General features: G+C 47.1%; 1 protein-coding gene across 1 annotated transcript in view; it reads left to right on the top strand.

Annotated features, from left to right (window-relative positions):
• The window catches only part of LOC110522983 (neurocan core protein), a 201,490-nt gene that overhangs the window by 49,807 nt on the left and 135,678 nt on the right, over positions 1-16,005 (top strand). The window contains exons 3-7 of the mRNA XM_036978016.2: positions 5,494-5,717; positions 6,024-6,192; positions 12,406-12,580; positions 14,873-15,000; positions 15,598-15,891. Coding sequence (XP_036833911.1) covers positions 5,494-5,717; positions 6,024-6,192; positions 12,406-12,580; positions 14,873-15,000; positions 15,598-15,891 — 990 coding nt within the window. The remainder of the gene's footprint in view (positions 1-5,493; positions 5,718-6,023; positions 6,193-12,405; positions 12,581-14,872; positions 15,001-15,597; positions 15,892-16,005) is intronic.

The following is a 16,005-nucleotide window of genomic DNA, read 5'->3' as shown; positions in this document are numbered from 1 at the left end:
TTGACAATCACATAGGTCAGAAAGTCCTGTTGTGTGATTGAGCACAAGAAGAGAGACATGTTCCTCTCTTCCTGTCTCCCCGCCTCAGGCTCTCGTTCGCTCTTGCTCTTTCTTCACTTAGTGCTCTTTTGCCTCGCCTCTTCCTTCGCAGGTTAGGCAGTCTTTGATTGGGCCTCATTTAGATGAAAAAGTCAAATGAAAAACAGGCGGATTTCCAAACAAAGGAGGGTCTCAATGGGGTTCTGCTTGTAAAAACATTTCCATCTAAATGCAGATTTGGTATATCTATTGCGATGGGGGCCACAGCACTTACATTCATTATTTAACCATGTGGGAATAGAGACATTTTGTATCGTGGGCCTCCGCTTTAAACACTCATTTGGATTTTTAACAAGTGTATCTGCAATTGATTTTGTGTCACAAATTGTTGCAGTCGGTGTAGAAAACGAAATACAATCTGGGAAAGGGAAGAGAAACTAAAAACACATTTGTACAAAGCAAGGTTGACAGAAGGAGAACAGTGGTTACAACTTGACTTAATTCCCTGCACATTTGTTTGGGTGCTGTGGGAACACGGCCAACACAATGGTAATGTGGATCACCATACAGCTGCTTGGCCAAGTGGAAAGTGGAACAGGGTTTGGCAAACACTGCCATGCCTCATGATTACACAGTTGAAGCATTATCGGTGCTTCTCAGCTTAAACATACATTCGTCTGTTTTACATTTTCCCCAGCTACAGGAGAGGTGGCCCAGAAATTGCAGCGTGATAGTCCTTGGGGACTGTGTGTATATGTGTGTGTGTGTGTGTGTGTGTGTGTGTGTGTGTGTGTGTGTGTGTGTGTGTGTGTGTGTGTGTGTGTGTGTGTGTGTGTGTGTGTGTGTGTGTGTGTGTGTGTGTGTGCAGTAAACACACTGATGAGTACCACATTCCTGTGGGAAGTAGAGAACAGGGAGGAGAAGAGTGTGTATGTGTGTCTCCTCAGACCTGCTGACTCACTCCATTGAGCCTGAGAGAACCAGCATACTCCAATCTCTGCCTCTTATGCTGCCAGAGTAGAGACACTTTCGAGAGAAAATGAGTGTGTGTGCGTGCACATGCATATGTGTGATTTACATTACTCCATTTCCCTTCTATAAATCACACTGTCGCTTCTCGCTTCCTCCTGTCTTTCCTTCCTCCCTTTGCCATCCTCACCATCATGTTCTGAGCAGAGTGCCAACCCCAAACCTCTTTTTACTGCGTTAAACTCCCCTCTGAGGAAATTGGGCTGCTGCTACCAAGTGAGCAAAGTTCAGAAGTTCCACCATTTTCCCTGACAGACTGAAACACATTACATTCTGTACTCAGAGGACGGTCTCATATGTCACACGGAGAAACTGTACCTACCGGAACATTCTGTCTCAGGAACCGAGAATGCCCCGAATGACACTACTGATATGATCAATTGCCTTCAGTGCCACGGAAATCTCTGGAAATTCCTTATAACCTCGTAGACTTCGTAACATACCGGTAATCAAATCTGTCTCATAGGTGATATGGTTTAAAGCTCCTTCTGCAGCACACAGCCACACAAAGATGCACAGTATAAAACCTGTAGTTCACAAAGTTCTGTTTCCATCTTGAGCTCGTGTTTGATATTCCCTTGCCCCATTAAACGCCCCTTTTTGAAAAGAGGCGACCATGTTTTCCCCCACAGGTCACAGCTCTCTAGGCAGGTGGAGCATCACTTGAGTGTGCTGAGAGAAAACAGCCTTTTTAAGCACGAATCACCTTTCATGCCGTTGGAGGCAGCGCCAGCCACACGGTTTTACAAATAGATCAGCTAGGTGAGGGAGTCAAACACAGCACCGTGGGCGTCTCGGAGTGTTCAGCATGTCACACACAGACAGATGGAGAGGAGCCCTCTGTGTGTTGATGTTAAGCTCTTCGCCAAGTGGCAGTCAGCCTCTTAGGAAGCCACGGGTAAAGCATATAAAGCATGTAGCAACGAGCGCTGACAGCCATTCACACGTCTCGTCTGCTATTTGTGTGCTCTGGCGTGCTCAAAGACACAATAAACCATCAGACAGAAAATGATATATTCCCACAAAAGCTTGCGCGTGTGTATGAGTAGCATATGTGTATTCAGTGTGCCATGAATAATGAATGAGAGATGAGATGTTCTCAAGCAGGGGTTGGGGCAGGGGTTGGGGCTGAATGCCAGGCCAAGGGTAACCGTTGGGCTATGAGGGGAGGGTACACACATACGCACACCACTCTTATCCATCTGGCATTGGGCATAATTCAATGTGAATTGAAAATGAGGCAACAGAGGCCAAATTGAATTGCCGTCACAGACTGAATGTAACAAAATTGCTAGCTGATGCCGAGCGAAAACATCAAGCCAGGTTTCAGAAAAGGAAAACGGAAGAAAAATAGATTGTGTCAGAAGAATGAACAGAGGCAAAAATAAAAAGCTTCAGTGGCCGGGAGAGAGAAAAGCACAATGGTGTGTCTGTGATGATCTCGGGAAGCATCGCTCTTCCAATCAGCTACTTAATTACTGTGGAGAAAAACCAGGAGAGACACGTTCCACCAGCGGCGCGACGCCACAACCCTGCTCCGCCACAACCCTGCTCCGCCACAACCCTGCTCCGCCACAACCCTGCTCCGCCACAACCCTGCTCCGCCACAACCCTGCTCCGCCACAACCCTGCTCCGCCACAACCCTGCTCCGCCGCACTTTACATGAATCTCATCAGATGAAATAGGAACGGGGAGCGAGTCGACGCTGCAGGTGTAGAGGAAACGAATAGTAATGAAAATAAATCAATACCCTCATTTCCCCGTACTTCCTACCATCAACCACTGCCTTCAGTTCTCTCTCTCTTTCTTTCCTTCCGTCTCTCATTCATAACAGCGTGACACTAGCAGTCTATGTTTCCCCCCTGCTGCCAGGGCAATCGAGAAAGAAATAAGAGGGTTTTAGTATATGCATTTCTCCCCTGGTTCCACTCAAACGATACAGCATATCTGACAGATCTCAATGCTATTATTAATTAATGCTCCTATAAGAGAGGTCCCACAGTGAGTGTTTTGCTGATTGAACGTTTTTATAATAAGGAGGGCTTTTAAGTCTGGGGGAGAGTGTGTGTGTGCCCGTATTCCCTGCTGGCCTTCCCAGGCACTGGCGGCTGATGTTGTCGATACCTCCACATCCCAACACACTCCCACGTATCCTAATGACTTTGGGCTTGGATTGGTCTCAGGAGGAGCAGGGGAGGGTGGAGGGATGGAGGGAGGAGGATTGGAGGGGTGGAGGGAGGAGGAGTGGAGGGGTGGAGGGGTGGAGGGAGGAGGAGTGGAGGGGTGGAGGGAGGAGGAGTGGAGGGAGGAGGAGTGGAGGGGTGGAGGGAGGAGGAGTGGAGGGTGGAGGGAGGAGGAGTGGAGGGAGGAGGAGTGGAGGGTGGAGGGAGGAGGAGTGGAGGGGTGGAGGGAGGCGGGGTGGAGGAAGGAGGAGTGGAGGGGTGGAGGGAGGAGGAGTGGAGGTGTGGAGGGAGGAGGAGTGGAGGGAGGAGGAGTGGAGGGGTGGAGGGAGGAGGAGTGGAGGGAGGAGGAGTGGAGGGGTGGAGGAGTGGAGGGAGGAGGAGTGGAGGGGTGGAGGAGTGGAGGCAGGAGGAGTGGAGGGGTGGAGGGAGGAGGAGTGGAGGAGTGGAGGGAGGAGGAGTGGAGGGGTGGAGGAGTGGAGGGAGGAGGAGTGGAGGGGTGGAGTGTGGAGGGGTGGAGGGAGGAGTAGTGGAGGGGTGGAGTGTAGAGGGGTGGAGGGAGGAGGAGTGGAGGGAGGAGGAGTGGAGGGGTGGAGGGGTGGAGGGAGGAGTAGTGGAGGGGTGAAGGGAGGAGTAGTGGAGGGGTGGAGGGAGGACTAGTGGAGGGGTGGAGGGAGGAGGGGTGGAGGGAGGAGGGGTGGAGGGAGGAGGAGTGGAGGGCTGGAGGGAGGAGGGGTGGAGGGAGGAGGAGTGGAGGAGTGGAGGGAGGAGGGGTGGAGGGAGGAGGGGTGGAGGGAGGAGGGGTGGAGGGAGGAGGAGTGGAGGGGTGGAGGGAGGAGGGGTGGAGTAGAGAAAAAAAGCCAGTAGCTTCCAATGTTAACCTCATTTATAATAAGGTGAAAGGTATGAATGGATAGAGATACAGTCTATATCTCTATCCTACGGGACTGTAGAGCAGGGGTCTCCAACGTGTAGATTGCAAGTTACAACTAGCTTAGCGCCCATCTATGTTTAGCTCGCGAATCAATTCTGAATGTACATGCCTTTTTTGACGTGTTCCATCGCAAGCTGTCATAAACATAAAGCTCCTGGCTATACAATCCAATCAAAGCCACATTGTCATTATCCCACCCTTGGTTAACCACTGTTGGCTTAAATAGCCAAATGTAACACAATATCTTCAAAATCATTTCCAGCAATATTGCCCGTCTGTCTTCTTTGTGCCCGCATTTGTTTATCACTTGTATGTAGCTAGTTAGCAATGCTAAGACTTTCCCCCAAAACCTTCTCAATTACATGTTAACTGCAAAGTAGGCTTGGCAGAATTATATCATGATTATTTGTATCAATTGGGAGGTGATGGTTTTGCAAACTCTGTCATGCCATGTTCTGCAGCAGTAGCCCTAACAGCAGAAACATCTCTAGGCCGACCCAGTCTTCTCTTGCTAGATGTGCAATTAAAGGCGAATTACACACAACAAAAAAATCTAAATGTGTTAGTTTTTATTCCAGACCCTAAAAATGGTCTTCTGGTGTGATTTAAATATTGACATGGACTCAGAACATAAATATGAATTGTTTCTCTGTGAATAATTGTAATATCGAGAGTAAAAAACTGAATTCAGGAAAATACTAAATATGATTTTTTTGGGCACCCCCTTAGAGTTCTTTATTAACCATTATTTTACCACAGAAAACACATATCTTGTACACGAAGGACCAGGGGAAGAGTTGCAGGGTAAAGGAGAAGAGAAGAATGTGCTTATTTGAAGAAGAAAAAAACAATAGTATTTCGCGACATAGTTCATTTTCTAAAAGTAGCTCTCGTGCTAGAAAAGGTTGGAGACCTTTGGAGACCCTTGCTGGGACCAATAATCAAGGACCAATAATCAATCAGATAGGATAGAGATCATCCTCTTGTGTTATACTTTACAATTGCAGGACTGATTGAACAAGAGCAACATCCCCCAATAGATACACAGGAATCGATCCCCACCTTTCTCCATGCCAAAGAACATATAATGTGATAGTATTGTATATCAGTGATCCCCTTCCAGCCCAGTACAGACCCAGTACACACTTGACCCAGCTGAACCAGGTCTTGACACGTGGATAAAAAAGCAGCTGTATCATGCCGTAGTAGACCTAGTATCCATTTCCAGTGTTTTTGTCTGACACTGTGGACCTGATTGTGTATCTCTCCTCCTCCTCCTCCTCTTCCTCCTCGTCCTCTCCCCTCCCCAGGCCTGGTGTGGTCAGACCCGGTGGTGAACATGAGGAAGGTGACCCACCAGAGGGTGAGGGAGCAGCTGGCCAACACCGTCCTGCTGCCCTGTGTCTTCACCCTGCGCCCCACCCCTACCCACGAGCCCCCCCGCATCAAGTGGACCAAGGTGTGGGGACAGAGGGGCGACGATGGTCGGCAGAGGGAACAGTCCATCCTGGTCGCCAAGTACAACGTAGTCAAGGTAAAGATTGACTGAGTGAGAAGAATACAAAATGTTGGTTTTATGTGTATGGAGAGTGTGTTGGCCGTCAATCCAGTACTGTGCAGTACTATATGTACTGCACAATCCTTTCTTCTTTCTATGACAATAAGATTAAATACATTTCCTCTCACTGTTTTTCTGCTGCCAACTATAATAATTGGACCAGCAAACATTTAGTGGAATGTCCTTTTTCTTTTTCATTGCCATCTTTGTTGTGTTTCATACAGTATGCTTAATTTTGATCTAACTGTGTGTTCATAACTGTAATGTCTTTTCGTTGTTTAGGTTAAGAAGGCATTCCAGGGGCGTGTCACCCTGCCCGGTTACCAGGACAACCGTTACAACGCCAGCCTGGCGCTCAGCGGTCTGCGCTCCAGTGACTCGGGCATGTACCGCTGTGAGGTGGTAGTGGGCATCAACGACGAACAGGACACCGTGCCCCTGGAGGTTACAGGTAATACTGACCCCTGCTACACTCATTACACCTGAGTCGTGTTCAATAGGCTCCAAACAGGAAGTAAACGTAAAAAAACAGGGAGGGACAACCTGGACTCGTCCAATAAGAAATGCCCATTTACATTGTCCATTGCAAAACGCTTTAAAGTGTTTTGTCCCTAATGAGCACGACCCTGACTGTAGCTCTAACTGGCATTGCTAATGGAATTATTATATAATTATATAATGTTTACTGTGTGGGAATGTCTGGTCTGGGGAACGTGACAACCTGTGCCAACTGGACCGAGTAATAGATCGTTGACCCTGTCGCTTAGGTCTGTTTCATGCCATGAAAGCAAATAGACCTAATGAGAAAATGAAGTGTTGTTATCTGATGTTACGTTGAGGTCTCTGGGCTGTAGTTTATGTTGAACCCACCCACTTCTGTGAGGTCCTGGGGATATTATATGCCATATCAGCTAATAGTATCATAGTAATTACCAAATGAACATTTTTCAGATTTTTCCAGGTCACTTGCTGTTTTTAATAAATGCCTATTAAAGTAATGACTTAAGGGAAGTGGCACTCTGCTCTCTGCATTGGCTTTGCAGTGCTGCTCTGTACTCACCTAGATCTACACAATGCTGCCAGCAGTCAGCTGATCTTCAGCTCCACATTACACCCAGTAGCCTCATTCACTCACCCACATACTGTACACTAGCTCCATGGGCTCCCAGTGCGAATAGCACAGATATAGCACTACGCTATTATTACACGATATAACCACTGTGTGTGTGTGTGTGTTCCTGTGTTCGTGTGTGTGTTCCTGTGTGTGTGGGAATGTTTACATGCGTGTGTGTGTGTGTGTGTGTGTGTGTGTGTGTGTGTGTGTGTGTGTGTGTGTGTGTGTGTGTGTGTGTGTGTGTGTGTGTGTGTGTGTGTGTGTGACAGTGGCTCTATCTCAATGATTATGACATCAAGCATTGTGTTTTTTCCCCATCGACTACTCCTCTCTCTCTCTATTCTCTCCATGATAGCACTTCATTGCTCCTGTAGATACCCCTGGCTCGGTGCTCAGCAAACCCTGTCCCCACTCCCAGCCAATCGATTAGCATGCCATAAAACCCCCTTCAGAAAGAGAAACCCATTACTGGTTGGTCCGTCTAGGGGCGCACCAAACATTCTCCCGGGCTTAGCGTTAATTACAAGTCACGCTACATTGCAGAGCCCCCAATACTAACTCCTGCAAGTGTTTAATATACACAGAGTATACAAAACATTAAGGACACCTTCTCTTTCCATGACATAGAGTGACCAGGTGAATCCAGGTGAAAGCTGTGATCACTTATTGATGACACTTGTTAAATCCACTTCAATCAGTGTAGATGAAAGGGAGGTTAAAGAAGGATTTTTAAACCTTGAGGCAACTGAGCCATGTGTATCTGTGCCATACAGAAGGTGAATGGACAAGACAAAATATTTAAGTGAACGGGGTATGGTAGTAGGTGCCAGGCACACCGGTTTGTGTCAAGAACTGCAACGCTGCTGGGTTTTTCACGCTCAACAGTTTCCCGTGTGTATCAAGAATGGGCCATCACCAAAAGGACATCAAGCCAACTTGACACCCCTGTGGGAAGCGTTGGAGTCAACATCCCTGTGGAACGCTTTCGACTCATTGTAGAGTCCATGCCGACGAATTGAGGCTGTTCTGAGGGCAAAGGGGGGAGGGGGGAAAGGGTGCAACTCAATGCTAGTGTCACGCTGGTATAAAGGATTTTGGAGACAGGCGCAGGAATACACAATAGTTTAAAAAAATAAAAACACATATACAAAAACACTGGGCTGTACCCAAACAAAAGAGCGAGGGTAAACCTCGTTGAACAATACGGGACGATACCCATAATACACAATATATAAAGCACGCAGCATAACAGCCGCACCAATGCATAGGTACTCACACCACCAATGGACATGGGAACAATAATCGACAGGACAATGGTGAACGAAGGGCACACTTATACTATTACTAATCAATGGGAATAGGGGCCAGGTGTGCGTAATGAAAGTTCCGGGGGGATCCGTGACGATTAGGAAGGTGTCCTTAATGTTTTGTACACTCAGTGTAATAATTAGCAAGGTATTGATACTGCCCGGCCATATCAATATCATATTCATTCTGGACAGCCGGGATCGGCTTGTTTGTGTGTGTTCTAAACCCTGGTTAGGTTCTCTCTCTGTCCATTCGGCCCATATTGCATGGTCAATTGTCTGTCTCTCCAATTAGAGCCCAGACATTGATCCTCGCTGTCAGCCACAGTCATGAGATACAGTATGTCAGGTCGGCTTAAGTGGTGATCCACAAATAGACATATCTACACACAGGTGATAATCTCTGCATTGTAGGTATATTAGCCTGGTGGGTAGGAGCGTTGGGCCAGTGGCCCCCTGCACCTCTATGATTCAGAGGGGTTGAGTTAAATGCAGAAGACACATTTCAGATGAATGCATTCAGTTGTACAACTGACTAGGCATCCCCCTTTCAGATTTTCCGCACAGGCAGGACTGTATTAGTGTTGTATACTGTGTTGCAACAAGGGCATCACTCAATTATCTACAGCTTTCTCAGTATATGTGCTCTCCTGTTCTCTTCAGAGACTGGAGCAGAATGGTGTGCTCAGAGCATGTGCAGACCAGCTGGCTGGAGTGTTTATGGACTTATTCAATCTCTTCCTATCCCAGGCTATTGTCCCCACTTGCTTTAAGATGTCCACAATTGTTCCTGTACCCAAGAAAGTACAGGGAGGAGGTGAGAGCCCTAGTGGCGTAGTGCCAGGAAAATCACCTTACCCAATGTCAACTAAATGGATGGAACTGATGGTGGACTTCAGGAAACAGCAGAGAGCACGCCCCATCCACATCGACAGGGCAGCAGTGTAGGGGGTGAAAAGCTTCAAGTTCCTCGACGTGCACATCACTGACAACCTGAAATGGTCCACCCACACAGACAGGGTGGTGAAGAAGGCACAACAGCAACATTGCCTCTTCAACCTCAGGAGGATAAAACATGTTGGCTTGGCCTCTAAGACCCTCGCAAACTTCTACAGACGCACCATTGATAGCATCCTGTCGGCTGTATCAACACCTGGTAGGGCAATTGCACCGTCCTCAACTGCAGGGCTCTCCAGAGGGTGGCGCGTCAGCCCAACGCATCATCGGGGGCACATTGCCTGCCCTCCAGGCCAAGAAGATCATCAAGGACCTCAGCGACCCGAGCCACGGCCTGTTCACCCAGCTACCATCTGGAGGGAGAAGACAGTACAGGTGTGTCAAAGATGGAAAACAGCTTCTAACTCTAGGCCATCAGATTGTTAAATAGTCACCCTCTGAATGGCACACATACACAATCCATGTCTCAATTGTCTTGTCTTAAAAATCCTTCTTTAACCTGTCTCCTCCCCTTCACCTACACTGACTGAAGTGACATCAATAAGGGATCATAGCTTTCACCTGGATTCACCTTGTCAGTCTATGTTCTCAATGTTGTGTATACTAAACATATTTGAGTCAACTGGAGGTGTACCTGTGGATGTATTTCAAGGCCTACCTTCAAACTCAGTGCCCTTTTGCTTGACATCATGGGAAAATCAAAATAAATCAGCCCCCTAAAAAAATTGTAGACCTCCAAAAGTCTGGTTTATCCTTGGGAGCAATTTCTAAATGCCTGAAGGTACCACGTTCATCTGTACAAACAATAGTACGCAAGTATAAACACCATGGGACCACGCAGCTGTCATACAGCTCAGGAAGGAGACGCGTTCTGTCTCCTAGAGATGAGCGTACTTTGGTGCAAAAAACAACAGTGAAGGACCATGTGAAGATGCTGGATGAAACAGGTACAAAAGTATCTATATCCACAGTAAAACAAATCCTATATCGACATCACCTGAAAGGCCGCTCAGCAAGGAAAAGCCACTGCTCCAAAACCGCCATAAAAGATCCAGACTACGGTTTGCAACTGCACATGGGGACAGAGATCGTACATTTTGGAGAAATGTCCTCTGGTCTTATGAAACAAAATATAACTGCTTGGCCATAATGACCATCGTTATGTTTGGAGGGAAAAGGGGGAGCTTGCAAGCCGAAGAACACCATCCCAACCGTGAAGCACGGGGGTGGCAGCATCATGTTGTGGGGGTGCTTTGCTGCAGGAGGGACTGGTGCACTTCACAGAATAGATGGCATCATGAGGATGGAAAATTATGTGGATATATTGAAGCAACATCTCAAGACGTCAGTCAGGAAGTTAAAGCTTGGTCACAAATGGGTCTTCCAAATGGACAAACGGCATACTTCCGAAGTTGTGGCAAAATAGCTTAAGGACAACAAAGTCAAGGTATCGGAGTGGCCATCACAAAGCCCTGTCCTCAATCCTATAGAAATGTTGAAAAAGCATGTGCGAGCAAGGAGGCCTGCAAACCTGACTCAATCACAACAGCTCTGTCAGGAGGAATGGGCCAAAATTCACCCAACTTATTGTGGGAAGCTTGTGGAAGGCTAACCAAAACATTTGACCCAAGTTAAACAATTTAAAGGCAATGCTACCAAATACTAATTGAGTGTATGTAAACTTCTGGCCCACTGGGAATGTGAAAGCAATAGAAATAAAAGCTGAACTAAATTATTCTCTCTACTATTATTCTGACATGACACATTCTTAAAATAAAGTGGTGATCTTAACTGACCTAAGACAGGGAATGTTTACTAGGATTAAATGTCAGGAATTGTGAGTTTAACTGAGTTTAAATGTATTTGGCTAAGGTGTGTATAAATTTCCAACTTCAACTGTATGTGTATATACATTCCGGACTCTGGCATTGCTCATTCTGCTATTTTTTTATTTATGTGTATTGTTTTTTATTGTTAGGTTTTACTGCACTGTTGGAGCTAGAAACATTTTGCTGCACCTGCGATAACATTTGCAAAATATGCGTACGCGACAGTGGCGGTCAGTGCCGCTTAAGAGGAGGGAGGATGATAGTGTAGTTTTATCTAAAATGTATAACTTTTGAAATGTTTGGATGGATGGTCCTCCCCTTCTTCCTCTGAGGAGCCTCCACTGGTACGTGACCAACAACATTTGATTTGCATGTCTTATGGTTTGGTGGAAATAGAGAGTGTGTGGTAGTTGTGGGAAATATGACCCTTCTGTTAAATGGGACGGGGTCCCCCCCCCCCCCCCCCCCCATGGTGCTCATCAGAAACCTATTTGTCTCCCAAACGTCAGAACGGAAGCAGATAGCATCTCTGTGTTTGGCCTGGCTCCTAGCCTCAGAGGGAAGGAGCCCTAAACAGAGACCCTGGGAGAAGAGAAATGAAAAGCCAGGGAGTGTACAGTACAGCATTATATGGAAACAGGATGGAGGGCTGTAGCTGTGTGGGTGTGTGTGAGTGTGTGCTTTAACGCGTATAAGTGTGGGTGTGTCTGTCATACCACAGGGATACCGGCTCATTTCTGAGGCTAGCCTGCAGCATGATTGCTCAAATTGGCCCCGCGCCCCGAGGAGTTTCTGTCATTATGCTACACAAAGCATCAGAAGATAAAGGAACCCATGTTTGGAGCTGTATCCCAGCCTCCCTGTCTACAGGCTTTCATGTAGTGGGCTCCGCTGGGGTTTGATGTGTGAATTTCAGGCCGAGGTGGCCCCGCATGCGGGGGAGGTTAGTGATGCTAGCTTGGTGGGGAAATATGAGATGGACACTTCAAAAGCAATTCCCTTCCCATTTCTCAGCACAGTGGAGAGGAATCCTGGCCATTCACAGGTCAGGGAATGAGCGCATGGGACTCATCTCTCATTCCTTTGTTTCCTCTTTCTCGCTTCTCATTCTCTATCTATCTCTCTTTTACTATCTCTCTCAAATCACTGTTTCTTTTTTGGATATGATAAGAAGATATGGTATTGCTGTGGACTGTAAGCTAAAGCAGTAAAGCAAACATGGTTGCTGTTTGTCATCCACTGTATCCAAGGACAAGATCTCTCCCCTAAAGATAAGCCAGTCTGATGCAAATTAACTTTGAGCTGTTTTTCAGCTTCCTGTGCAGATACAGATATTTTGAAGTACATGGTAATGCAGGTTTCGAGCCGTGTGTCTGTGCGCGTACAAGCGTGTGTCCATGTCTCCATATTATCCCGGCGTTGCCCTACGTGTTTTCACCTCTGCATCATCTCCTCAGGTGTGTTGTTCCACTACCGTGCCCCCCACGACCGCTACGCCCTGTCCTTCCCCGACGCCCAGCGGGTGTGTCTGGAGAACTCGGCTGTCATCGCCACGCCTGCTCAGCTCCAGGCCACCTTTGCCGACGGGTATGACAACTGTGATGCCGGCTGGCTCTCTGACCAGAGCGTGAGGTAAGGGCAAAAACGACCGGGCATGAAGCTTGACACAGCAAAACACACCACAACATGGCCACTATCCTTATAGACAGGCACGTGCACAGATAGGGCTCTACCTGTGCCGAGCACATGCCCTTTTTTGTCCTTACAGTCTCCAAAGTGCTCAATTGGGTGGTGGTATAATTTCCCGCCCCAAAAAATATATAAATGGTTTGTCATAGTTCGGAACAGAGATTGTGTGCGCCCGGTATCCAAACATGGATTGAGAGACGTGGTCACTGGTCGAGTGTGTGTAGCTAGCTACCTAGTGTAATGAAACAGACAAATCCTCAACCTTCTAGCCCGAAGTCCAGTGCACTATCAAACGTGCCCCAACAGCAAGCGGCAGAGTCGATATCCGCGCTTATAAACCCAGGGTTGTTATATTAGTTTAAACATCAAAAGAAATGCCACAACAGCATTTAGCGTAGCACCCCGTATTATTGGCACATTCAACAGCTTTTAAGAAATATATTACCTTCAACCGTGTCATCTTGTGATCAAACCATCAATGTTTTGGGATTATTGGTGTCTTAAAAATATTAGCTAACAGGTTAGCAATTGGCATGTTGGACATATCAGTGGAAATATTAATACTATCAGGGGTTTAGCAAAAAAACATCTGTTGCGTATTATCGGCATGCGGTTCCCATTATGGTTCCCATTTTGTTCATTTACAAGATATATCCGTATAATTTTTTGCAAAAAAAGGAGACCCCCAACCTCGTATCTGAAGTGCTTACTAGGGGAAAGGGGGATACCTAGTCAGTTGTACAACTGAATGCACTCAACTGAAATGTGTCATCCGCATTTAACCCTCTGAATCAGAGAGGTGCGGGGGGGCTGCCTTAATCAACGGCGCACAGGGAACAGTGGGTTAACTGCCTTGCTCAGGGGCAGAATGACAGATTTTTACCTTGTCATCTCGGGGATTCAATCCAGCAACCTTTCAGTTACTAGCCCAACGCTCTAACCACCAGGCTAGATAGTTGACTAACATTAGTTGGCTAGCCTTCTGGTTAAAAAAATATATACTTGCCTGAAATCCGTTAGCTATATTTCAGTGGTAAAAAGTTGGATATTAAATTATGTGTGGTCTGTCGTGCAGTCGAATTTAATCGGTGGTCAGGTGTCGAGGGTGTCTTTAGTCGCAAAACGTAACTTTATTTTCCGATGTTGGGAGAAGATTTGCTAGCATTTTATAAATTGTTTACTTATGATACTTATCTGCTGCAACAATGCAAAGCAATATCTCTGACGAGTAAGTGTCAGAGGTAATACATCTTAATGAAGAGTGGCAAAGTATATGTTTACTTCAGACTAACAAAAAATTACAAGGCTTTGATAGGCAACTCGCTTTCATAAAAATTCTCTGTGGCCCAAATAAGGAACTAAGGAATGAAATGACTTTCAGAAAGTAAGGTATGCAAAGTTTTTTGACCCCAGTGGTCCCCTCATGAACTTCTGAATCTCTCATATCAAAGGATGTAATTGCTTGTTTACATTTCAGAGGCTAGCTCTGTCATTCCTCATTACACTCCGCCATTTTAGCCACAACTATCCCTCAACTACCTTTCATGTTGATGTTTGTGTTTCAGCTTGCCGCCTCCCATTATGTCTGTTGGTGACGGATAGTCAGTGTGTGTGTGCGCGCGCGCACGCGTGCGTAGGACAGTTAACGTCCGTGTGGATATTTTGACACATCTCTATCTCAAACGTCTTCCCAATAATTGCACTGGAGAAGCAGCTTGCATATTTCTCCTCGACAGCTTTCCCTGAGAGCTGCAACCTGTCCTCTCCTCTCCTCCCCACCTGGGACACATATAATTGGTCCATCTCCAGAGCTACTTGGCTACACATCAATGAGGAGGCAAACGTGCAATTAATAATGTAAAAATAGAGACATCAGCTACCAGGATGGAAGGCTGAGATAAGAGATTTAGCCATAACATTGTCTGACGAAAACTGTTGCAAACCGAGCACATGCATGATTGTAGCTACTGAGTGTGTAATAAGCCTTCCTTCCTTCCTTCCATCCTTCCTTCCTTCCTGTTGTCCTCCATAAGCCCCTGTATGCCTGTATACATAATCTCTTAATCAGCATTTAGCCTGTACCCTCATTGCTGTTTGAATCAATGTACTTCAGAGTAATTGCACAGTCGGAGCCCGGATATAGATTGCTTTTCGCCCCCCAGCCGAGAGGTTTCTGGAGAAATTCCTGATTTTCTTTGGCTCCCCTCCTTCCTCTACCCCTGCCTCTCTCCTCAGGTACCCTATCCAGTCTCCCAGGCCTGGTTGCTATGGCGACAGGCAGGACTCACCTGGAGTGCGCAACTACGGCAATCGGGCCCCTGACGAGCTGTTTGATGTCTACTGCTTTTCCAAGCAACTGCAAGGTAGGAGGGAGGCGTCAATTAGATTTTAGTCATGCAAGGCCCTGCAAATCCCCAGACGCCCCAGGAGCTACGATGCTGGAACCGCCTGACTCATTTTGAGCTGTAGCTGGGTGGTGAGTTATACTGCCGTGGCCAGGATCAGAGGAAACTTCTACAGAAGGATTGAGTCCTATTCACAGCAGGTGCCTTTAAAATAGCACTTGGGAACCTGGGTAATTTGTTACTGTGCAGAGCCAAACCGTTCAGTTAATAGTGATACTGTAGCAGGAAGTAGGTCATTTTCAGAGAGTGTCATTATTGACACCTTGCATATAACTGGGCTATCTAGCTGGACAGGATGGGTGTCCAGTGGTATTCTATGGTTCTTACTCTGGGTCGTTGGTTTATTGACCTGTTCAATCTGGTCTATAATCACTTCTCATATTACATTCCACACCACTCTATTCATCTCATAATTTATTGTAATTATATCGCCCCTTCTTCTTCATATGGTACTCCCATCCTCCCCCGTTGCTCCTGTACCTCCCAAACCGCTCTCTTCCCCCCACACTACCTCATTTTTACCTCCGTTTCTCCATCTCCACCCTCCTCTCCCAGGTGAGGTGTTCCACTTGTCTGTACCAGAGAAGCTGAGCCTGGCCACAGCCTCTACCCACTGCCACGCTCTAAATGCTCAGCTGGCCACGGCAGGGCAGCTCTACCTAGCTTGGCAGGCCGGCCTGGACCAGTGTGACCCAGGTTGGCTGGCTGACGGCAGCGTGCGCTACCCTATAAACCTTCCCCGGCGCAACTGTGGCGGGGATGATCCGGGGGTGCGCACTGTCTACCACAACCCCAACCGCACCGGTTTCCCAGTAACCACCACCCGCTTCGACGCCTACTGCTACCGAGGTAATGGCAGGGTTGCCATCACCATGGCAACCGTCCTGTTTAATTCCCATTAATTAGTGCGTGTTGTTTGTCTCATGCATGAATTAATACAGAGGGGATTCAGTGACATTTTGG

The sequence above is a fragment of the Oncorhynchus mykiss genome, chromosome 5, assembly GCF_057628025.1.
Source record: "Oncorhynchus mykiss isolate SJ-2025 chromosome 5, ASM5762802v1, whole genome shotgun sequence".
NCBI classification, from domain to species: domain Eukaryota; kingdom Metazoa; phylum Chordata; class Actinopteri; order Salmoniformes; family Salmonidae; genus Oncorhynchus; species Oncorhynchus mykiss.
The sequence above is the reverse complement of the archived record's forward strand: the minus strand, read 5'-3'. Positions and strand labels throughout refer to the sequence as shown.